Genomic DNA, 26384 nt, shown 5'->3' on the forward strand with positions numbered 1-26384 from the left:
TAGAAGTTTATAAGTATCCAAACTTTGTTTCAGATTATAAGAGCTTTCATGTATGGTATTCTGGTTCTTCGATTTACCTTCTTACTGATTTTTAAGAGACAAAATGTAGCTATAAATAAAAAATTAGAGAGTCATTTAACTACTGACACAATGTCAGCCCTAAGTGTCAACAGGAAACAGAAAGGCTTTGTCAAGCAGAATTAAAGGTACAATAAAAAGGAATAGTTGCATGTGGGCATTCCAAATTTGAGTGGAAAGAATCTTTCTACTATTCAAACAGGTTTTATTTCCATGAAATAGACCTTATTAGCAACCGCATCATATAGTCTTTTGCTTTGTAGGCCATTAAAAACATCAGTAAATATATTTTACATTTGAACCAGTATCTCTGGTTTCTATTTCAGTTCATCTTTGTCCTGCAACAAGTGGTTAGACTTTAACAGCTTGAGTGGCATGTGTATATGTATGTGCACATGTACACATCCACAGCATCTGGAGCCTTTTCAGCAAAGACTCGAGAGCACTGAGTCTTCCCTGCAATCATCTCCTGCATTAGGATTTTGTACTCTGCTTTAGTGTCACCTCATTACAGATAGTTGTCTGTCTTTATAATGCCCATTCCCTTGGCATCAGAGCATGTCAGCAATGATAAAATAGATTTGCCATGATACCTCCACTTAGATGTTGGTGTTATTCATTTCATAAGTGGCAATTTTGCTGTTTCTTTTCAATGAAGTCATTCACCTGCTGTGAGACAGACTTAGAAGTAAAAATGAATAATGCATTTTGGATTCAGTTCATATTAATGTAGATCTGAGACATATTTAGTTTTATAAAAATAAGAGCTTTGATCTTGGCGGCAGTGAATTTTAAATGTTTATACATGTACATTTTTCATTATTTACAAGTCGTTACAGCACACATTTATATGCATATATGCATAGCTCTGTTTTCTCAGCTGACAATAGCTTTCTATGTCCTTGTCTCTGATGGAACTTTTCAGTACTACAGAATGTCTTTCCTTTTTTTGGTGCAGGTACTCTATTGTCCACAGCACTCATTTAAAGAGACTCTTCAGCATCAATGAGCACAATGGAGCAATCATTACCACTGAACCTCTGGACCGAGAGATAGCTTCTTGGCACAACATAACTGTTACAGCCACAGAAACAAGTGAGTAAGAAATGTAAGGAACACCGGGGTTTTTACACTGGGAACTGTAATTATCCTCTGTATATGCCTTCTTTTAAGTGGAGAATACATTCTTCTTTCTGATTATATTACTGTTGCTTGCTACACTAAGGAGCATTATTAAAATGGTTAGTTAAATAGAAGTGGAATGTATTTGAGCTCCAAGGTTCTGTGCTTTTTCATAAAAGATGACCTTATGAAAAAAGAAATCGTAATAGGATCAAGAGTGTAGCACTTTCAAGTTACACTGAAGCATAAAAATTGCTCCTGCAGTGCAAGATCTTATGTTAAATTAAACCCTGGTTAATTTCACACCAGATTTTTGACTACTGTGAAATTATCCAGTGTCTAATTTAACACCAGTCAGAAACCTGTGGCTCAAATTAATTGTGAATGTTAAGGCCTAAATCATCTAGACGTCTATTCAGGGACAATTAGAGCCTTGAAGCACCCTTTATATAGATTTTAGGTGTCAATTTTGTTTGAAAGTCAAATGCAAATTACCTCTGTTGGTGTTTTTGATGATCTGGTTGCCCTAAATCTGGGACAACACTAGAAATTTAGCAGTTCTTCATTTATAAGGCAGTTTAACTGCCTTAAGTTTAAGGCAGTTTAAGAATATTGGGATATTATTTAAAAACTAATCCCATTCATCCTCAGGAAGGAGGAAAACCATATGAAACTAGAGTAAAATCAATAAATCAGACTGATTTTGCCAAATACTCTTAGCACCTGTTCTTTACACCTGAATCTCAGTTAAATGCCATTTATTGCTATGATCATTTTAAACACATATTATTAAACTGAATTGTTGTCAAAAGGGAGAGTTCCATGTAGAACATTACTGCTGGAAGTCTACTATAGGATGGTCAGTATCCATTTTCATTGAAGTCTTTAACTTGTATTTAGGAATTGATAGTACTATCTTCCTTTTCATCTTCTCTGTGAGATTTTAAGCACTAATTTCATTCTCATGTTGTTGGGCAGACAACAGGTGTTAGCAAATTTGATCTCTGCCATATCTTGAACAGCTCTATGGAAACACAGCAGGATAATTTTGGCCTAGACTTTTTTTATTTAGTTAAACAATAAAACAGGAGGGAACCAAATGTTATAAATTAATAACTGTCTCCTGCAGCAAAAGGAAGTAAGACTTTCACAGTAATTAAAATTATTATAGAGAAATGGAGACCTCATTATGTTCAAATACTTATTCTTTATTTCTTTAATGATTATAAGGTCACTGTCTATAATGATATGTTCAAAAGATCTGAAGTTAGGTCACCTTGGCCTGGGCACACCTGAAAGGATTTGTATCAGGAACTAGCAGTATATTATTCCTTGAAATGTAGTCATAAGGTGTACTGTGTGCATGAGACATTTGGTGGATGACATTGTGGCTCCACTGAAGCACAATCAAAATGCCATTAGAGTTCATCCAAATAAGATGTTCATTGTACCTTAGTCAAGTATTGAAACTGTGTTACAACAGTAACCTCCCTAGGAGCCTGTTGATACACCTTGACATTCATACACTACACAAGACTTTTGAGTCCATTGCAACAATTGCAGGGATCAGAGATCCCACTAATGTGAGAGAGGCTTGACTCTGTTATTTTGGACCCATGATGTGGATCATCCTATCCTCATGCCATTGAGGGAGCATGTTTTAAAAGTATTCAGAAGTAGGCCTATTTTGTTGGAACTTAAATGTGATCAGGGAGAACTTGCAAACTGTTGACTCTCCACTTTATGCCTAAAGCTCAAGAAAAATCAAGTTTCCTTTCATAGTTTTTACTTGGTTGTAAGAAACTTTCACCAAGTACAAGGCTGAAGCACAAACAATGGCATTCTAATCCTACCTGAGAGCAAGAAATCCTTAAATCATTACTATCCAATTGAGGGACAGTCAGTACTGGTTTTCCCCTAAGCTCTGTACTGGGGTAGCTCAGTTCTGTTCAATATGTTTTATCAATGATCTGGATGATTTGATCAAGTGCACTCTCAGTCAGCTTACCTATGGCACCAAGCTGGGCTGTGGGCGGTTATTCTGTTGAAGGGTATAAAAACTCTGCAGAAAGATGTGGGCAGGCTGGATTGATGGGCCAAGGCAAGTTGTATGAGATTCAACAAGGCCAAGTTCTAGGTCCTGCATTTGGTCACAACAACCCTGCACAGCGCTACAGGCAGGGGGCAGAGTGGCTGGAAATCTGCCTGCTAGAAAAGGACCTAGGGGTGCTGGTCAACAGAAGCTGAACATGAGCCAGCATGTGCCTCAGTGGCCAAGACGGCCGATGGTATTCTGGCTTGGATCAGAAATAGTGTAGCCAGCAGGACCAGGATGGTGATTTTCCCCCTGTGTTCAGCAGTGCTGAGACCTCTCCTTGAGTCCTGTGTTCAGTTTTGTGCCACTCGCTTCCAGAAGGTGCTGGAGCACATCTGGGGAAAGACAACAGAGAGGGTGAAGGCTTTGGAACACAAGTCCTGTGAGGAGCAGCTCAGGGAGTTGGGGTTGTTTGGACTGGAGAAAAGGAGGCTGGGAAGGAACTTTCTCTACAACTTCCTGAAAGAAAGTTGCAGGGAAGTAGGGGTCAGTCTTCTCTGTCATGGAACAAGAAGATGAGAGGAAAGGGCCTCAAGCTGCACCAGGGGAAGTTTAATTAGATACTAGAGACTTTTTTTTTTTTTTTTTCCTGTAAAAGGGTTGTCTAGCATTGGAATAAGTTTCCCAGGGAAGTAAATGAGTCACCTTCCCTGGAAGTGTTCAAAAAACCTGTGGATGTGATACCTGGGGTCATGGTTTAGTGGTGAACATGGCAGAGTTAGGTTGACATTTTGACTTGATTAACTTAGAAGTCTTTTCCAACCTCAATTATCTATTATTATGTGATCAGTCTTACTTAATACTGTCAGTCTCCAAAAAATAACTCACAACACACAAGAGTAATTTTACCACTGAGTCTTGCAGGTGTCCTTTCATGGGGGTCTCCAGATCTGGATACAGGACTGAAGTTCTGTGATAATTTCAGTATGGATACTATAAATTTAATATTAAATGTCACCTTGCCTTGGTCACATAAATATTTTTTTGATAAACTTTCAACTTTTTGGATTAGTCCTTTCTTAAAAAAACTATTTATGTTCATTTCTTTTAGGAAGTAAAGAAATTTGCCTTAGCATCAATGATAATCATACGATAAAAATATAAATTATGAAGATAACATTTCTTGTTAGTAGTAATGCTAGTATTATTGTTATCATTACAAGTTTATGTTTGCTGGCTGATGTCAATGTAAGCTTTCTTTAATTCCCGGCAAATACTGAGTTCTGCTTTGTGTCTAGAGATGGTCATTGCTTTTCTTTTCAAGTTACTAATATGGGTCCCTAACAATTTAAGTGTCATCTTAATTTTCACACTGATCCAGCCTGTTGCACTTGACATCCTCTTCTCTTAGTCCTTGTTTTTCAAGTCCTGATCTCTCTCATAGAGACTGTGACAAAAAAAAATTCTGCTAATTGGGTGATATTTAGGTAATGTAGGATATTGGTACATTAGCTGAATGCATGTTGCCTACCTTCTCTTCAAAATGCAACCAATGCAGTAACTCTGCTTCATCAAAACTGTCATTAAATATTCACCAGGCACTGATTTCAAGAGTGGCTTTGTAATATGTTGTTCCCTCCCAAAACAAAAAGGGTGTGATTTCAGAAAAATTTAAAATTTTCATACTGATAAAAACTTCCATACATACAGAAATGAGATAAATGCTCTTCCCTGTCATTTAACCCTATACTAAGGAAAAAAAAAATCCCATCAAGGCAGCTATGACACTACAACCCAAATATATTAAAGAATTAGAAACAAGACTATTACAAAACCCCCCTGGCCCCCCAAAGAAAACCCCGAAAAACCCAAAAAAGCCCCCAACCTTTTATTGAAAGAATACAGATGTAATTCCAACAATGTGCTATGTAAATGTTTTGTGCAAGTAAAGGGCAGGCTTTACGGCCAATATAGTACCCATGAATCTTACTAACAAGCAAGGTAAGAATAGGCAAAACTAGCTGGGTGCTTCCTGTGCCACTTTTTTTACAACTGAAGACATCAAAGTTATTCCCTGCTTTCTATTAAAGATTACAAAGCTCTCCTTTGAAAGACAATGTAGTCAAATCTCTGCCCTAAACATCCAATTCTGACTTCAGTAAAAGAATTAAAGTAACTCTTGATATTATTTCTAAAAGGAATGTATGCTACTTTTTATATTTATTTAAAAGAAGCTGAGGACTATTTAATTGCCTAATGTATGGATGTTTGAGAGAAACAACAAGAAAAATATCATCCCACAAAGTATTTTTGAAATGAGTCTGACAGATCACAAGGTTTGGTAAATTAGCACAGCTGTAATGACTTCACAGGAGGAACAGAAATGTGAAACTGCTGAGTATCTATGCATTTATTGCTGTGGTACTTGCTTTTGCTGCCATTTCCTTCAGCAAAAGACTCAAAGCTATCAGCATAGATTCCATAAGATCCAAGAAAACAAATGTTTGCTCCAAGCACCTAGTGTATTATACATTAAAAAAAGTAATGTAAGAACCAACCAAACTGATGTAGTTTGAAAAGCGGCAGAGGAGTACATTTTGCTTTTTTTCTTAAAGGTCCATTTGACTAATTTAAATCAGTGCCTTAAGAACTTCTGAACAGGTCAGATGCAGTGACACTAGCACTGAACATGAGATATATTTTAACTGTAATTATTGACATACTCCTGGTTTAGAATATAGGTGAGTGGTATATTGACAGACATTAATGTTGACAAATGTTCTGTATTCCTGGAATATTTTAAGATTACTTTAATCACTGGAAAAACATCTTCATTACCCAACAAGACATTCAAGTTAATGTGAGCATTGCTATTGCAGAGGAACTTTTTGCCTACAAGAATAATAAATTACATTGTGGAGAAGCAGATATTTCTTAAAGCTGTGCTGCGTAAGTAAGGATTCAATGTGCAGATAGGTAAAGGACTTCCAAGAGGTATCCAATACAGAATCAAAGAATTAAGGAGTAGTTTAGTTTGGAAGGAACTGATAAGGTCATTGAATCGAACCATGAATCTAGTACTGCTAAGTCCACCCCTAAACCATGTGCCTGCTGCCCGATCTGTATCTGGCACTATAGATACCTTCAAGGATGGTGAATCAACCACTTCCCAGGGCATCCTATTCCAATACTAGACAACCTTTTCCAAGAAGAACATTTTCTTAATATCCAATCTAAACTTCCACTGGTGCATCTTGAGGCTACTCATCACTTCTTACTTGGGAAAACAGACCAACTCCCATCTCCCTGCAACCTCCTTTCAGATAGTTGCAGAGAGTGATAAGGTCTCCCCCAAGCCTCCTCTTCTCCAGGCTAAACAACCTCAGCTTCCTCAGCTAACCCTTGTCCACCTGGGCACAAGTTGACTCATGTTCAGCTGCTGTCAACCAGCAGACCCAGTTCAGGAAGGCTGCTGACCTGTTTGCAGGCTCTGCCAGTAGCAGTCAGTCACTCGGATTGACAGAGTCAATGCTTTGCCTTCAGCAGCACCTACATATAGGACTTCCACTGACTGCAAGCACACGCAACCCACTCACCTCTTCTTCTGGGAAGGCAGAAGACCACTAATACAGACATATACACACATGCACAACACTCTCCAGGTTCACAAGCACACACGCACTCATGGATCCCTTCAGTATCTAATTCTGTTTGTCCAATACACCCTCCTATATCCCAAGTCCTCTTATCTAATTCATGGGCCCCCAACTCACCACTCAGTGCACACTTGATACTTGCTTGAAACCCACAGAACTCACATACTAATCCCTCATGCACCCCACGTTTGCAAGTCCTCCCTCAGTGTGGACCTGCCAAGCACTTCTCCTTAGGACCCAAGGATCCTAACCATTGTTGAGTCCAGTTTCAATTTTGTCAGTAAAAACATACACAAATCCCGTGCATGCCAAATCTGAGGAGGACACAGACAATTGTCCCCTGTGTTCCTGAGTCAGTAGCTGACATCACAGACCCCCATCCCACTCCAGTATATGGAACCAATTTTCATTCACACATGTGCAGGTCACACCAGCAGCTGCCACTTAGTCCTTGCAGCACACATACATATGCAGTGAGAAAGAGTGAGATGGTGCAGAAACATGGCTAAAAAAACATTTATTAAGAAGATGTAAGTTGATAGAACAGACTGGTGATCAGGTGCAAGGCTCAGTCAGACAAATGCACTGGCTGGACCTGTTTTGCACACAACCATCCCCTTCTATACCCTTTTCTACCTGAACTCTTTGTTCCTCTCTGCATGTTTCCCATGGGTCCATCCATCTCCACTGGGTCCCCATTTCCCCAGATCTGGGGTCCTTCTCATTTAAAGTCTTGCAAGTTACAAAGCCCAAGTTGATCTAGCTGGAATTGTTGTCCTGTGTTTTCTGGATAACCCCTCAATTATGATTAAGTTTGTTCATTGTCATAGTCTCTGTGTTTATTTTGTCAGGTCTGTCTCTTGGTTTTGTGTCTGTTTCCCCCTTTTCCTCCATTGGTTTATCAATTGTCAAGGCCACAGATCTGATAGAAAAAACATTCTCACACTTCAGGTGTCCACATCAATTAGTATATCTGACCAGGTTAGGTCCTCATCATCCCCCCTCTTTATCACTTGTCCCTCAGATTTTTGATCCAGTATGTTCTTGTTTATGGCTTCCTCTTTGTCTTATTAATTCCTGTTTCACTGGAAAAGGTCCTTGACCAGATACCCTTAGAAGACTCAGCACTTTCCTACCACATAACCTCAGATATAGCTAGTACAGTAAATTTTTCTTCATCAACAAAACATTATTTAATTTTTCCTGATCAGGTTTTATTTTTTATATTTAAATCAGTTTCTGACTGGATAAAGAAAAGCATGAACAAATCCAAAATTTTACATGAAATATCTTATTTCAAGACATACTATTATAATGGTACTGTATTATTCATAATAGTATAAAAATATGCCTATAGGTATTTGTAATTATTTTCTTCCCTGCAGAATCTAAGTAAAATTTTCTAATCTTTATATTACTTTAAAATACGTAGTAGATTATTTATAACTTTTTTATTTCTGTCTTTTTTCAACCATTAGGAAATCCAGAAAAAATTTCAGAAGCAAATGTGTATGTCCAAGTTCTTGATGTTAATGATAATGCACCAGAATTCCCTAAAAATTATGAAACATTTGTTTGTGAAAATACAGTTTCTGGACAGGTGAGCATGAAGTAGTTAGTCATCATTTTTCTCACTACAATGAAGATTTGGTCTGAGATGTTTAGCATTGATTCTTTCAGTTCTGTGAGTACAGACTGCATTTTTTCTATTTCCAAAATTAGTTCTGTTGATATATGTATAATATGAAATTTAAATTTCTGTACAGTGATGCGTATTTTTCCCCCTTTAAAACAAAACATGTATGTCTTGTTTGTATTTAAAAAAGAGTAATAAAGTACAGGCAGAAACTTCTGAAAAAATATAGGGCACAAATTTATTTCATATTAAGGTCACAGATGAAATGGCCAGTAACTTCAGCAATAACATAAGAACTAGGTCTGGAATACACATCCATTGTGTCCTTTAGATAGAAATCTTTTACTGTGAACTGAATTCAAATCCTGACTAGCTCAGTGCAAGTCTGAAAATGTTTAAGACATAGCCCTCAAAACACCTTTCCTAGCTGGCAGCTTAATCTATTGTTATATTTAACGTCCTTCCCAGAAGATTATTTTCCATTTCCTACTTGATATCCACATGAATGGGGTATCATCAGTCAGCTGCCCCAATTCCTAGTTACACTGCTGTCTTTCCATTTTCCTCCTGTAAAAAAAAAAAAAAAAAAAAAAAAAAAAAAAAAAAAAAAAATTAAAAAAAAAAAATTTAAAAAAAAAAAAAATAATTTTTTTTTTGTTGTTTTTTTGGGTTTGTTTTTGTTTTTGTTTTGTTTTTGTTTTGTTTTTTATTGGTTGGTTTGGATCTTTTTAAAGAAAAAGATATAAAATAAACAACAACATTCAAAAATACTCAAACAAGCAAAAAAAAAGCTATAAAGAGAAGAATCTATATGTTTTTCCACCACTCTAAAGCATTAGTTGGACATAAAAAAAGACCTTTGGGATATCTGTGATGGTTCTGTTCAAACATTTTGTTATGTTGATTTCTGAGTCCAAGAATCTCTCTTTTTATTTGATTTTGGTTTATTTTAACCTCAATTAGTCTGTGGTTAAATAAAGCTTTTCCTGTTGTCCAAGTGATCTCTTTATGGCCTTTTGCATCCATTTATATGTTTCTCTATCAGCAACTACTTTGTTCTGCATTTGGAAATCTTCCTGTCTGCAAAGGCTACCTCTGTTTAGGAGGTATATGGAGTAAGACCAATAGGTCTTTGGGTATCTATTGGTCTTTGACAGATAAAAGTGCAGGCATTAAATCAACTGCACTTTATGCTCCATGGCTTCAAGACATCATGAATTAAATATAGATGCTTATAACATGGATATTTGTTATCCATGTTTTGGACTTACCTACGAGATAAAAACACAGGTGATTTATTAATTTCTCAAGGTTTTTAGTATTCCATAATTGCCTGCTGATAACTAATATCTGTATGCTATCCGATCAATAGTTACTTTTCAATATCAATTATATATCTATATTAAGTATTTTGGGAATCACTGGATAAAAGTGTTCTGTAAAGAATAGCAGTGTTAACAATAACAATTAATTATTTTAGTATAGTACACTGAATAATTCTTCTTTGACATTGCAATATATGAAAGAGGGATGAATGTAATATTTTTCTCACATTACAGAAAAGCATAATGTTACTTTATTTTTTTTTTCATTATTTTCATTGTTATATGTTTTTGAGAATCACAGGCATCTTTAGTTTAGCCTGTTGAGATTTTGACAATAATGTTAAATAATTTTCTCATTAACAAATTATCTTAGGAAGAACAACAGGAAAATTCTACTGAAGTGCATTATTATCACAGTCAGTGTTTATCATATTTTATTCAGTGTTTAAGATTAAAACAGAATTGTTAGCTGATGTATCTTCTTTGTTGTTAACTTTTTTTTTTAATTTTTACTCACAGAAAAAATATCCTTTTTTTTTTCTCCTGTAAGAAACCAAAAGATTTAAATGTGATTTTAAAGGTGGCCTGGTTGTCCAATGAATAAGAAAATTTACATTTCAGAAGAATTAGTTTAAGCAATTGAAGGACTTATTCAGGATATTACATACCCTTTTATCTTAACCATATTTCTGCAATCAATTTCAAGCAGCTATGGAATCTGCTTACATGTTAAGTTGAGATTAAAGATCGTATAGCTACACTATCACACTTCTCTATCCTTTTATGTGGAATCTCTGTGCTGAGAGATGTTTTCAGAGATGTTCTGCACTTCTGAAATTCACTTCTTACCCTGATCTGACCTGAGTTGTGTCTCATTTCATGGGACATTCCAAAATATATTTGCATGAGTTAAGAGTGTCTGGGGAAAAAGGAAGGAAAGTCATTGCAGAGGGAAAGATACCACTAAAAAATGAATTGTCTTACTCAATCTAGACTTTGTCTTGGTGTCAACCTGGTTTACTATAAAAGTAATTTAGACTGAGGTCACAATTAAGTTATTTTTACATAGACTAAGATTATGCTGATTTGTGATCTAGAATATAAAACACATAATGAATAAAACTAATTGTTGTCCTAATTATCCAGACTCAGATATAGTAAATAATAGCTTCATTCTAGATGAGAGGGCTTGCTTTGGAGTTTTGGATTTTCTGAAAGACTATGAAAATTTTTGGTCTGCTTTTATTATCTAAGTGCTGAGCTTCAAGCCCCTGTATGGTGTTTTTGTGCGAGTTACAGCTTTGTTTAGCTTAGCCTCCAAAAGGCATTCAAACAAAGGGATTAGATTTCAGTCTGTGGGACTATAATACAAATTTGACAATAAAAATGGATGTAAAGAAGACAGATAGGAGTTTTTAGCATCATACTGAATGCATTCATCATGTCTATTAGACATTTTGAATGGAATTTTCACTATCCATTTAATGTTATAGTTTAGTACTGTCCTATAATACAGAAGTCGGCTGTATACTACACCACAGCTGAAGCTTTCTTTAAAACATTGAAAAACATTTTCACTGCACCACCACCTATAAATTCTATAAATTGTTTTCCAAATGAATTGAACATGAAAGTTGCACTGTTAAATAGTCTTCTGTCCCACAACAGCTGTAGTTATAGTCAGATAAAATAGAACAATATTAATAAGGCATTCAAACCTGTGATTTCCTTTTGATTAGACCTTTTGACTTTATAACTATGTGCAAACACAGTAAATGATGACCACAATGTTCTATTATTTTTTTATATTTACCATTTTTGGGTATGTACCATAAGTATAAACCTTTGAACTTCAAAGGAAATATTCTTTACAAATAGTCAAAACATCAAGATGACCAAATCCACCCTATGACTAGAGACATCTCATCAAAAATTGATTTCAAAAAAGCTTAATTCCCAAGATATTAATAAATTAACTCATCTGGAAGATGCAGCTCGAAAGTTTGATGTAGACCGTATCAAAATCCTTACATTATATGTAAGCAAGCTGACCATACAGAATGTACCTATGCATGGTAACTTCAGCCCTTTTGTGAATATTGATCTTTCTTCCTATCAGAGAGGAAGCTGATTTCAGCTGAAGATAAACTATACTGAACATACCTATATTCTGAATTAATGCTGTCATCTCTAATGTATTTTTATTCTGGTAATTCTAAATTCATTTAAATTGGGCATCACATATGAAGTGATTTTGTTATTAAAGCTTGCATAGCAATTTTTCTTAGATTCAAAGAAGTGATTGAGTATGCAGGAACTTTGAGTCAGAGATAAGAAAAAAAACCCAAATTTATTTACTCAGTACTTGGCACATAATAAAATAATAGTCAGTTACAGTGTAACTGAAAAGTACTCATTGTTATTATTTCTCTACATAATGAAATGTTGACAGAAGAAAAGAGAGGAAATCTTTAAACAAATTCTGTGAGCATATGATTAATGTTTAAAATAAGTGGTTTACTAAAACCGATCCTTTCTAGCAAATCATGGTGCAAAATTATTTTTCCTAGCAGAGAAATGAAAGTGAGAGGTAAGACAATGTTTATTATTTCATATTGCATGTTTTCTTCAACATTTGCAAAAAGCATCTGAGCAGTAATGATAAGAAAATAAAAAGTTAATAAAACCCTCAACAATTAATGCATCCTTTAGAGTGTAAAAACATGATGAAGCTGTGAAAGCAATGTATAATATAATAGACTCTTACACCAAGCTATACCTGCGGATGTGCTGAGTGTAACTTGTGATGTTTTGAAACAGTGGGCACAGTGACCCATGAAAAATTCCTTTTTCTTTTTTATGTGGACAATGATTCTACAACATTATCTCTTAGCAGAATGGCACAGGTGGGAGAAGTTTATTAGCACTGTGAGCAAACATAAAAAAGCACCTCAGTGTCATGGCATAATCTTTGTAATTGTTAATCCTTTGCAGATAAGTACACAGTTTTATTTATAGTTGAGCCGAAACATTTACAGTAGACCCAGATAAACCAGTTCAATACCGTGCCAATTTGCTTTTCAAAACAGAAGCAGTCAACAGGAGAATCTGGGTCTTGGGCTAAAAGGTCTACCTGGAACATGCAGTGCTAACTATGGTAATCAACACTTTAATATTTTACCCGCTCTAAACTCTGATGATCAGTAAATATTAGGAGAGTGAGAAAAAATCTTACTGCTTATAAGATTTCTGCCAATTTGGACAAAACCGGTTCTGTACTCCCCAAAAAAAGAGGGTGATTAGGTCTCTTACATCCTATAATCCACAGCAGAACTCCTATTGAAGGATGTTTCATGGAAAACTAAACAAAGAAACTGAAGTGGAAAGAGAGAGGTGGCTAATGTTTCTACTTCCCTCCATTTCTCTAATGCTATTGGTAAGACTAACACACAAAGAACTCAAAGTTCTCTAGCATCAAAATTAAGAGTAGTGTTGTTGTTCAGATGGACAATTTATACCTTTCAAGTTTAACTTGGTTGAAAGCCGCTAGAAGCAGAAAGGACTGCAACAAAAAGCTTTGACCTTTCCTTTTGGACCGCTCCATAGTTCCAATTCAGTAAGACCATTTGGAGTTGAGGAAATAAATTCCCAATTGAGTTCTATCAAGATTACCTGGTAGTCAACTATTCTATAATCCACAGTTTTTTATTTACATGATGAATAAATACAATCAAATATAATAATTTATTTAAAAGACGCCATTCCAACAACCTGGGCTGGCACATGTATAAGGAATTTCTTCCTTTTTCAGTTTTCCAGGGTGGGAATTTTTCTTCAGACAGATCACTCACAATTAACTTACCACACCTGGTATCCTCCTGTTGTTTCCATATACACTTACCACAAGTCCTCACAGGGGAACTTTGTCCAATGTTCAGATTCCAAACCTTCACCTCCATTTAGGTCTGAAATGAGCATCTTCCTGTTTTCTATCTTTGCTTGTGGTGGCTTATCTTATGAAAACTTTCTTCTTGACTAGCGCATTGAGATATTTCATTGCATTCTTTGAGTCCTCAAAAGCCATCATAAATTTAAATCAGTTTTTCAAAAATAATCAACTGAATTAATCTCTGTTTTAAAGAAATACTCATTTTTAAATGAACTGCTGGATCTTTAAAGCTTCTATATTAATGAGACTTGAAATAAGATTTTTTAAAGCAGTTAAATTTCAGCCACGTCAACAACTGACATAACCATCTAAAAGCAACAAATCATCCACTACAATTTTTCTGTTTATACATTAAAATGTAGGAGGTCTGTAAGCCTCAAAAATAAGGAGTAATTGCAGTTTTTGAGAATGTGATGCCAGTTCCCCCAGTAAAAGGCTAGAATCTCCTAGGTTAGATGTACCAAAACCTAGGAAATTGGAAAAAAAAGAAGGGATTTCCTTCACTCTGAGTGATTTTTTCTTGAGTCCGTAAAATCAGAGGTACTTTTTGCTCTCTGCATATTTTGTAGACTAATGTGGGCTTTGTTGAATCTTAGAAGAAGTGTTACAGCAAGAAGCAAACAATAAGAATTTGCCTTGTCCTTACATTCCAAATTTTCCCCTGCTGCTAAGGTGAATCCTTGAAGGCAAATATATGTATATATATGTATATATATATATATATATATATATATATATATATATATATATATATGTATGTATGTATGTATGTATACATAGAACAACCATAAGAATCTTAGGTTTGTGCAGATTAAAGCAAGGGAAGGTGGTCTGGGTTTTTCTTCAGTTAGCCACATTCTCCTTAGAATTTTGTTGATTGACTCAGTATAGATAAAATGTACAGAGCCAAATACATTCTGTATGTAAAATACAGAAGTCAATAATGAAATAGCAAACCAGTATCTAATTCACAACTGCTGTAATTTTATGATTTTCACACATTATATACTCCTAAAAATATGTTTTCAAAAGACATTGGTAATACGTGGTTGAATGAAAATCACTTTTTTTTTACACAGTTAGGTAATTTTTCTCTACCAAGTAACTGAACTAAAAACAAAACAGAACAAAATAAAGCAAACTGAATGTGGCTAAGATGTCTTTGTAGACAATTATATTATTCTGTATATTTAGTACATTTTAATAGACCTTGAATTTTAAAGACAGGCGTACATCCATACCAAGATTTATCCTCATCTGTGACATGTAACCAGCAAATTTTCAAAAAAAGCCAGTATGGTCTCTTTTAGTTTTTTGAGATAGGTGGCAAAATATTATAAAATGTGTCCTTTTTCGGAATTTTGGCTGGATATATAACTTTGTACCCTATTTCTGTTCATATTGAGCATATTCTGGGAATTACATTTCCTTATAAAAATGAAGCCTGTGGTAGTCAAGGAAATGTTAGCTCTCAGTTTATCCTCACTGATTTCTTGACCTGCATTTGTATATCTGTATTTGCATCACCTCAGATATTTTGTTAGTTGTGAGGAAAGAAAAAAAAAACCCTCCAGAATCTCTCTGCTTTGTACACTATGACATCACTGAAAAGTTATTCCTCTCATTAGTGGCAATAAAAAAAAAATCAAAAAAATTCAAGGGTCCTCATGTTTCCATAGAGAGAAAATATAGATTTAAAATAAATTTCACATATGAAGCGGGAACAGTATTAAGAATACAAAGCTTTTGGTGTGTAAATCACATTTTGCACTCTGCTGTGATGATTTCATCAAACTTGGCTTGCTTGAAAAGAAAAAGAAAGCGTGATGAAGTTCTAGATTTTTGAAAAAGGATTTAACCAGAAAAGAGTTTTCAACAGCACAGATGGAAAGCAGCAGTAGTCACTTCCACTGACTTTAAGAGCTGCTTGTATCATTCAGGTGATATGTGGTTTGAGAAAAGTTGAGGATTCAAGTTCTTGTGTACAAATATATACAAAGCATGAAATAACTGATAAAATATAGCTGAAGTTCAAATTTGACCCTCTCTTTTCTGAAAATTGGTGGACTCCAGAAGTTTACTTTCCTCCTGATCAGCAAGGATGTTCACTAATGTATGCTTATAATTAAATATTTACTGATAAATATAAGAAATATAGACTTTTTAAAGCAGAAATACTGCTAATTATGTTAATTATGTGATTGTTTATTTACAGAGATGAAAAACATTATTTTGAATGCTGTTATTTTTTATTTTATCTTGCAATGACTGTCTGGTTTGACATATTTCTAAATGAAGGCTATTTTTTTTCTTGAGAAAATGCAGCCAAAAATTTACATAATCAATCTGTTATAATATCCAGAATCAACAATTCAGCATGTGAACTTGGCAATGTATGTCACTTACTGGAGCTGCAATATACCAGCTGAATGATGTCAATGTGTTTGTGGACTCAAAAGGAATGGGTTTAGCATAGAAAGATTTCTTCAAATGTAGAATGATGTACTGTTCACCTTGGATTTAAAAAAAAAAGAACAAAACATTCTATATCTTTTTTTTAATATATGGAGACTTAATTTGTTCCTGGTCCTTTGATCTGGAAAACATTTTACATTTTCTTAAGATTTTAATGCCTGCCTGTCTCAAATGGATGAAAACTTAAAGCAGAGTACTTGCAGAATATAAGTCTCAATAAACCTATTTGGGTATTTGGTGAATATTTGCTTATGATGTAGTCAGTACAGATTCACGGATCACATCTTCAACATCAATAGTTTAATTTTAACGTACCTGTTATATCCTTTTTATTGCTTTAAAGGACAAGGAAATTCTTTTACTCTTAAACCACTCTGTTCTCTTATTTTTCCAGCTAATTCAAAGCATCAGTGCAGTGGATCGAGATGACTCAGCAGAAGGTCATCATTTTTTTTTCTCATTGGCTCAGGAGGACTCAAACAGCTCACATTTTACTGTGAAAGACAATCAAGGTACTGTCAGTCATGCAGCTTTTTAAGACCTGCCTGATGGAAGATGCATGCTTCCAACAGGTTCATAATTTCTTAAAATTTTCCATTTAAATAGAAATTTTTGTTATAAAAATTAGACATGTCCTGAGGTCAATTTCAAAACAATAATTCAATAGTATCAAAGAGTTTATTTTCCTTTTCAAGTCAATAATATAAATAGCAAAAGGCAGTTTTATTTCAGGGAAAGAAAAAACAGCTGATATGAAAAATACACTGGTATTTCTTAATAATTATTTTCTTAATGCTGAATATGGTGGTCAATTCCAACTTTCTGGTTAAAATTATTTACCTGAGAAATAAGATCATTAGAAAGAGAAGATTGATATAAGTATAGGATTATTAATTCAGCAAGATCAACATTATAAACCTAGATAAGTAGGAATGGAATCTTATAATATCAAGCAAAACCAGATTGAGATGAAAATATAAGTGTGAAATCTGATGGAATTCCAAGGAGGTGACCATTTAGAGTCAGTCTGCTGAGACTACAAAGTAAAACTTCTCCAGACTAAGCTAAAGTACACATCATTCTTATTGATCATGCTAATTATTTGAATGTGCTGGCTAAGGGAACAAATCAATGGAAATAGGTTTTGGGAAGTACCAAATACACTAAATAGCAAACTACTTCTCAATTATCTTCAAAGTTAGTCAACGTATCAATAAGAATTTCAGTTCTCATCTTAATCTCTCCTTTCCAGGAAGAGATAAGTCATCATATTAAGGTCAAATTGTGCACAAGCCATGAGCCTTTCCCACCTTTCCTCTTTCTGCCCAAAACCCAAGCAGACCCTCACACAAATCAACCCATTCAGTTCCTTTTGGTGGCCACTAATGGGGAAAGCAAACTTTTTGGAATATGATGTAATCAGATTTCAACCTGCCTCTTTCTGCCACATTCAACAGAAATGGGTGGTTGAATTGTGATAGCCCTAAGGAAGAGAAAAAGGACTGTAGATCTCAAGTATTTTATCTCAGAGTTATTTTCTGAACAATGATAGAAACTTAGATCAATTTATATGTGAGGGAGTTAACTTCAGTAGACTGTATAGATGTATTCTGCAAATAATGGTAGAAACCCTTTTTTCCCCTACTTCTACATATACACACATGTAGTCTTTCGCTCTGCCATGAGAAAAAAATCTGACATGGAAATATTTCTAGATTCTTTTTTCTTATTTTCATTACACATGTGTGTAGACAGGACTATTTTGTTTTGCAGCAATCTAAGTTACGTACTCTAACTGATATGCAGCAGGACCTGAATTTAAGCTGTTTACAGTTTTTTTTACAGAATAGATTTCTAGACACTAATACTTAAATAAAAAGCAAAGTGCAATCATCTAAATATTTTTGCTATTTTAGGTGGCAGAAGTCCAGCTAGCTCCAGTTTTTGTTCCAGGGAAAGAAATAAAAGACCATTTTAGTGGACTTTTTTCATGCTTTTTCTTCTTTCCCTTGCCACCTGTTTTCACTATGTGCTGATAGAAACACTTTTTAACCTTTTTGATTGACAAACTGTCTGTATTTCATCTGTGAACTTCTGGCTTGGTAGCAGCTGGATACATGGAACCATTTTAAGAACCAATTAATTAGTCTGAGCAGGTGCCAGGTACTGAAAAAGATGTCAATTTCTTTAGCTCTGAACATTAAAACCAGAGCTCCTCAGTCAAATTTTATTATTGCCCCTGGAGTACATATATCAAAACCTAATACAATTTATTCACGATTGACAAAATATGCACCAAAATGTCAGTGCCTGCTTTTGCGTTTTTAACTTTTGTTAATATGTAGTTTTGCAGAGTACAATTACTTTTAAATAGGTCAGATTCCACTAAATATTACTGTTGTGGTTACAAGATACATAAATGCATATCATTATAATAATTTATTTTCTAGATAACACAGCTGGAATTTTCACGGGAAAAAGCGGCTTCAGCAGGCAAGAGCAGTTTTTTTTCTACTTGCCAATCTTAATTCAGGATAACGGAACCCCACCACTGACGAGCACAAATACTCTCACTGTCACTGTCTGCGACTGTGACACTGAAGTTAACACCTTCTACTGCCGATACGGAGCTTTCATGTATTCCTTGGGTCTCAGCACAGAGGCTTTAGTTGCTGTTTTGGCTTGCATACTAATATTCCTAGGTAAGTACAAGTAAGAACAATGACTTTGCTTCCTTTTACAGAGGAGTTGGTTAAGTAACAAAAAGAGACCTTTGACTCGAAGACTGGAAGTACTAGGCCATTGGTAAAAATTGAAATAAGGCAAATGTTTAGTTTCTTTCCTGTTTTCTTAGCTATAATTTCTCCCTTTGTTTCCCCAGTTTTCAGTAAAATTTGAATTCTAATATAATTTCCTAAAAGTTGGGTGTAGTTGAGTCATGGTCCTCTTTACTCTCCTGGCTTTGCAATAACAAAGATTTCAGAGCCCAAAGTCTGTATTGATCACAGGTAAAGCTGAAGATAACATTACACAAGAAAATTTGCTAAGTAGGAATATATTAAAAGAAGTAGCACCCTACTCATTCCGCCTTAAGAATGGCAAATGTAGAACTGAGATCAATTATGAATAATAAAACAAAAAGGGAATCTGACATCAGTCAGAAAGTTCCAGACACAGGGAGTTTCTTTGCCAGTTAAGGTTTCATCTCTAGACAGCATTTTCTCCAAATGTTGGACATCTCCTTTTTCCTCTCAGGAGACACCAGTTTAACCTCCAATACATTTGGAAATTTGTGGATGAGAAAACTGGGATTGAGAGTGGTTCAAATGCACAGGAGTTTTTCTATTACCCCTGTAAAGGGTCGTGCACAGCTGGCAAACAGCACTCAAAACAAAACCAACAACTCAAGGCTGGCCATTCTAGACACCAGCCATGTCTTGACTCCATAGCACAGCCCAGGGATGCACTACTTTTCCTACCTCCGTACCCTGGTTTCCAATCGAGGACATGGGAACATAAAATGATTTTTTTTTTTTTTTCTAGGCTTGCCTGCACTTCCAGAGTTTTCTTATTTAAATCTGAGCTTAGATATCTGCCTTATGTCTTTTAGTCAGCTTAAGCCTACAGGGCAGTGTCCATTTCAAGTTTTGATTGATGGTTGCAGGGTATCTGAATAGGTTCACTTTGTGTTATTGACTTCAAGGACTAAGGATCAGGCAAACTGTACCACTGAATTATCCAGACCATCATGGGAATTATTAATCAATGATTTCTTTGCTTCTTGCAGAAAGGTTCTCTCTCCAGGAGGAATAAACCCATGGCATCTACTGGGCCTATTCATATCACAAAAGTCAAAGCAGGGATATAGATAAATATATAAGCCCAAAAGAGGAAAAAACTTAATCTACTATGCTCTTTACAAAGACACATATTTTAAATTCCTTAATTCTTTGAATGCATTTTTGTAATAATTTAAAATTAAATAATGAAATGTTCTATATCATTTAAGTTTGCCAATTATCTCTGAAAACTAAGTTTCAAGTAAGAAGTATACCATCAGAAGAGTTCACCAGGCAAAGCATTTGGAAAACCACCTCTTTTGTGAATACATAGTAGAAATTATTGTTTTCAGTGCTTTCAAGCCTTGTGTTGGTATCTCCAAAGCAAACAGAATAGTTTATTGTAAATAGGTAGGAAAAATAACTACTTCAGGTTCTTCGTATTCTTAAGTAGTTCTTAGTAGTTGTATCATTTTATGTCCTGAGTTAAAAAACTAAAGTCCACAAAATACTTATTTAGTAGAACTGCAGCAAAATATAGTTAAAACTGAAAGAATTAATCTCTCTGAAAGTCATAGATTAATTCAAAGGGATGGTTCAGTTAAAATGAAATTATGTGGGATTAAAAAAATAATGTTTTAAAAGAAAAATTAAGAAACTTTTCACATATAGAAGAAATAAGATAATTTGATTCATAGGCCTTGACAGTAAAATAACACAGAATTTAGTGAGTCTTCAAATTTGCAAACCAGCACAACAGAAATATTTGAACACCATTCTGCATAGTTTGTGGAACTGAATGATTCAACTAGCTGAGGAAGATATCTTGCTCATTGTCTCATTTTTTATTTGGTCTTGATGGGACTTTTATCAGAGAGACTGATAAAGAGTAAGAATTTAAATTCTGAATGTGAAATGGATATATTATGTGATAAAAAAGCACTTACAAAAAGCATAACCTGTGTTTCCATCAGTTTCAAATTTGCATCTACCAAAAGAACTGCTCCATTTAATTCCCCTTTTTTATAAGTCCCTTTGTAGCCATTTTCCAACACACCCATTGCTCATCTCAAAACCATAAAATGCGTAAAAATTACAGCTCTATAAATTGTTAAGATAGCTTCATTTTTCAACAGCCTTGATACTAAGATAAGAAGCGATTTTTTTTTTAATCTTTCCTAGCACATTCATAGTCTCTACTTCTGCTTAATTTTTCTCTTGTCCCTTCTCTTTCTATTTTGTCAGTGTTCTTTTTGGCAATTGTAACTATAAGGCAGCAGCAGCAGAAGAAGCCTCCCTTTTCAGACAAGATGGAAGAATTCAGAGAGAACATTGTCAGTTATGATGATGAAGGAGGGGGCGAGGAGGACACAGAAGCCTTTGATATTTCAGCACTGAGGACACGCACTGTCATGCGAACACACAAACCTAGGAAGAAGGTGGCCTCCGAAATCCAGAGCCTCTACAGACAGTCTCTGCAGGTTGGCCCAGACAGCGCAATCTTCAGGCAATTCATTTCAGAAAAGCTCGAAGAAGCAAATACAGATCCGAGTGTTCCTCCCTATGACTCACTTCAGACCTATGCATTTGAGGGGACTGGCTCCTTGGCAGGATCCTTTAGCTCATTGGGTTCAAACACCTCAGACATGGATCAGAGCTATGACTACCTTGCAGACTGGGGACCTCACTTTAAACAGCTTGCAGGCATGTATACTTCCCATAGAACTGTAGGGGATTAGGCACTTTTTGAATTGTTCTTTTGCTTTCTTCAGTCTCAGCAACCAAATGCAACTGTGGATTTTTAAAAAGGAAGTCATCCCACATAAAACGGGAGAAATAAGAGCCCAAGGGTTTTAATATAGAAAGTTTTGGATGTGGAAACCTCTTGAAAGGATAAAACACACCAGGGGTATTACCACATGAAGGGATGGAGGTTATAGTTTGAAAACCTTGTGGTAATTTAAGTGCTTAAATGCAAACCTTGCTGCTTTGGATATCTAGATTCTCTTCTGAATACTGAAAATCTGGATCATGTTAGTACAAAAGGAGGAGTAGAAGCCATAAATGGATGTTGTAAACATTCGTCATCCATAAGCTTTAAACAGTTTCCAAAGCTGACAGACTTATGCTGTTGCAGTTGAATACATACATTAACCAAAGTTAAACATGCATATTTGTATAATGCTTCATTATATAAATATAATTGTGTGAAAAAGTAGACCCTAGAAGTTCTAATACCATTGTCATAAGTGCTTACAAGACCATCTATTTATTGTTCTTAGGATGATAAAACTAAAATGTCTTTTCCTATCATAAAAATTAAAGCACATTACGACATCAGCAAGTATTTCCTGACATTTTAGTTCTTAATGAACCTATTGAAAAATGTGTAAACCAATACTTAATTTAGCAAATAAGATAGGAAAAGAATCAATATTTAACTTAAATACTGCAATCGACCACATTATATATTACTGCACTTAGAACAAAATGCTGTCCAAATACAGGCATTTTTTCCTTTTATTAAGAGTTTAAAGGATGACTGATTTACCAGCACAGATTTATTTTTTTATTATGGAATATAAAATTAGCTGCAGTAGTCAGTTTTATTATAACAATATTAAGAATCTTTAAAATGCTAAACTGATGGTTATAAAATTTTATGTATGACATTAGATAATAAGATAATAAAATGCTTTAAATGTTATCCTCTTTGAAAATGATCCTGAATCATTCTGCAAGACTCAAATAAGATTTCAAAATTAATTTCACACTGTATTTTTTTCCAACCATTCCATAACACATATATAGGTATCTCAGAACATTTCTTTACTGAAACCACTACCCAGCAGCAATTTTGGAACTGAGCTCATCAAATGTTTTCAAAATGGTCTGTCTGGAAAAAACAGCCCGCCTGTATTTTACTCACCTTTCTTTCACTGCGTACTCATTTTACATAAATTATATCCTGCATTCAACTGATTCAATTACCTAAAAGCTGGCATCATGATAAACCAAATTATGCAACATATTTCTCTGTTTTCCTTTTTTTCCCTTCTTTTTCTAAGTAAGATTTTAGGTAAGTGAAACTGAATTACAGATTCAGGAAAGCTTATGCAAGGAAGAAACAAACAAATAAACCAGCCCCAACAAACAAATTCTGCAATGTTTACTATGGTTGCTCTTCCCTGAAGAAAACCAAGGTATGTAGGCTAAGTGGAAAAGTACCAGTGCAGTTTAAATTCCTGGTACCTAAAAATAAACCATGGAAGTGTTTGAAAATCAGGAGAGATTTCCAGTGTGAGGTCTGGTACCAGTGCAGTTTAAATTCCTGGTACCTAAAAATAAACCATGGAAGTGTTTGAAAATCAGGAGAGATTTCCAGTGTGAGGTCTGGTAAGAACAGAAATATTATTCATTATATTCATAGCTGAAAAATTATGGGTAGGGGAGTAAGGGGACAGGGTGGCCATCTGACCAGGTGCAGATGAAGCAGCACCTGTTTCATAAGAAAAAAAAAAGATTCTTGCCAGTCTCATGGTAGGATGCCAGTGTGAATGAGCGGCTACAAATGAGCTTTAAAGGTTAAAACATTGTGGTAATGACTCTAACCTTTTATGCCAATGGCTTTCAAACAAATGTGGCAAAATTACTTTTATTTGAGAAATTATTTTACATATTAATAATTTGCTTCATGGGGAGGACTAGAGAGAGAACGACTATACAGCACTAGTTGTTGACAACAGTGAAAACTACATGTTTAGGATTAGGTCTATAGATTTATGCGGGTTATACCCTAAACAAATCCTTATTCCACAGATGGTCCCAGTGGCTTTAAGAGAATTCTTTGTGCTTTCAGGTTGTATTTAGTACAAAAAGGATAACAGTGTCTGATCCTTTCTCAATCCAGAGATTTTGTCCATTTATGTGGGAAAATAGCCTTCAACACTAAACCATTGTGTTTATTGTTTTCTGTCTTTACTGTGAGCTATTTTAACAACAAATAATTTTTGTAAGTAGTGCATACCACTAACATAGTTTTTTTAACCCCGCGTAAGCCATTGTCAGTAATTTCTATGTGAAAAAGAATAATGGTCCGCAATAGATCTTAAATGATCTTTAGCTGAAAAAGCATTAGATCATGTTTACATAACAGCCAAAGGGCATGTTTTGCTCTGAAACAAGAATTTATTCCTAGCTGTTACTGGACCACACCTTATGAAATTCCAATCTAACCCAGCCTTGTCAATTAATTTCCACATGTGAGAAAAGAACCACTGAACCTACTTCACACTTTAACTTCATACTTCCTTTAAGTTTGCTGAACAACGTGTAGAAAAAGGTTTTTTAGAATTGTCTTGCTATTTTCAGGAAGTAAACATTCTAAGAAAAAAATTAACATACAAGAGATTACAATCATGAGTAACATGAAATTAATAACGGATAAGTTATAGGTTGAAGTTTCTGATGATTAAATCTATTAAATTGTGGCATGGTTTTCCCAATAGAGTCTTCCATTATCTTTATCTTTCAAAATTTGATTACTAGCTAGAATTCACTATGTTATTGGCTGAATTGAAGAGTGCAGGTATGGTGACAGATGATAAATAAATATTCAGCTGTTCATGACCTGCCCAAGGGAATATAAGGAAGACTTATTTGATTGTGAATTCATTATGGTGAAAGGAAGTATGATCACACAGACTGCATTTCTATATGAATGCTTTGAAGAGATATTCCTACAGATGTCTTTTTCTGTAAGCTGGTCAAAAGAGAGTTTAATAACTGGTGAAATACAAGACAAAAGATTGGCTTTCTGTTTCAGTTTCACTCATAAAGATTCAGAGTTTTGTGTGTTTTGTTTTATTATATAAAAGCCAAGGAAATTAACACTATGCATATATAATAATAATAAGCATTCAGATATCTAAAGTTAAAAAAAATATACAAATCACTTAATAGCATATTGCAGCTTCAGAATCATTGCTGTGAGTGGAAAAATATATTTTGTTTATCAATTAAGCCAAAATAAAATGTTTGGTTTTGACTTTATACATCGCGGTGCAGGTTTTTTATTAGCTTAACATTGAGAAGAAATTCTGCACATTACTGAGAGTAGTCTTAGTCTTCAATTCATGTAATTTTCCTATCTCATTTTTTCTCACAGGTATTGTCATTACACTCCTAGCTTTGCTTTCAAAATCTGCATTGGAAATCTGTTTATTTTAACAATCATTCTTAATTATAAGGGGTCACGCTGTCAGATGAGAGTAACATTTATTTGAAAGGACAGTGCACATTTTATGCTTGAAAGTCATATCTAATATATGCTCTCTAAGGATCAGAACTTGAGGGGTTTATGTGATTTTACACTCTGAAAAAGAAGGTATTTCACCTTGATCCAGATTACAAAAAAAATAGAATAGAATTTATATGAAAAAAAACAGTAGCTATTAGTAAAATCTGTAACATTTTTCTACCAGAAAACTGGTAAACCTATGTCTTATAAAGAAAAATTGAGAGAATTAATGTTTATAAAAAAATGTTGACATATTTGAAAATAATAATTTGGTTGCTTTTGTATTTGTTTGGGAAAAGACAAATTCTTCATGCATGATCTTATATCGGCCTTCTGTGTCATACATGGAGTTCAAGGAACAGTGACATTTAACTCTGATATGTAGAGAAGGATAAAACATGCATACTGAGAGATTGCTTACATCAGTATGAAACACCTTACCCACAGCAAACAGATAATAACATTAGTCAGAAATATGTATAGGACTCAACAAGATGTTTGCCAGCAAAGGAAGTTAGATATGTAGCACTAAGAACAAAAATTAATAAATATAATTAGAAAACATCAGTGCTTCAAAAAACTCTCAAATAGCAGAAACCAGAACAGGATATCAAAGGATTGTAATTCCCCATACATTTTAATTATTATTTAGATAATACTTTCATAATATTAAAGTTTACAATTTAAGTAATTCTCCACATATGGGCATTCAAACAGATTTGGTTTACAGAGAGACAAGAAAGTCTGCATACATATATCTGACCAAATGGATACTACAAAAGCTATTACATTAAAGCTTAAAAGGATACAGACTTACCCATAGGAATATATATATATACAAAGCATTGCTTTTGACACTGTTGTAAGAAAATCAGTCTCTGTCATTAGAAATTCCTCAGAAAAGACTTTAAAATGGACATCTTTGACAAATTTTAGTAGCTTGGGAGCTGGAAAAGGAATTCTTTATGTACCGATTCAGTAAATTGGACTTAAAAATGTCAAAAATATCCTGCATTATTAATAGTGGGGA

General features: G+C 34.6%; 1 protein-coding gene across 1 annotated transcript in view; it reads left to right on the plus strand.

Annotated features, from left to right (window-relative positions):
* The window catches only part of CDH19 (cadherin 19), a 65169-nt gene extending 42151 nt beyond the window's left edge, over nt 1-23018 (plus strand). The window contains exons 8-12 of the mRNA XM_053954274.1: nt 1037-1173; nt 8370-8491; nt 16671-16788; nt 18727-18978; nt 21301-23018. Of these exons, the coding sequence (XP_053810249.1) occupies nt 1037-1173; nt 8370-8491; nt 16671-16788; nt 18727-18978; nt 21301-21794 (1123 nt within the window). The 3' untranslated portion in view covers nt 21795-23018. The remainder of the gene's footprint in view (nt 1-1036; nt 1174-8369; nt 8492-16670; nt 16789-18726; nt 18979-21300) is intronic.
* Nucleotides 23019-26384: the final 3366 nt, after the last annotated feature.

The sequence above is a fragment of the Vidua chalybeata genome, chromosome 1 (genome assembly GCF_026979565.1).
Source record: "Vidua chalybeata isolate OUT-0048 chromosome 1, bVidCha1 merged haplotype, whole genome shotgun sequence".
In the NCBI taxonomy this organism is placed as follows: domain Eukaryota; kingdom Metazoa; phylum Chordata; class Aves; order Passeriformes; family Viduidae; genus Vidua; species Vidua chalybeata.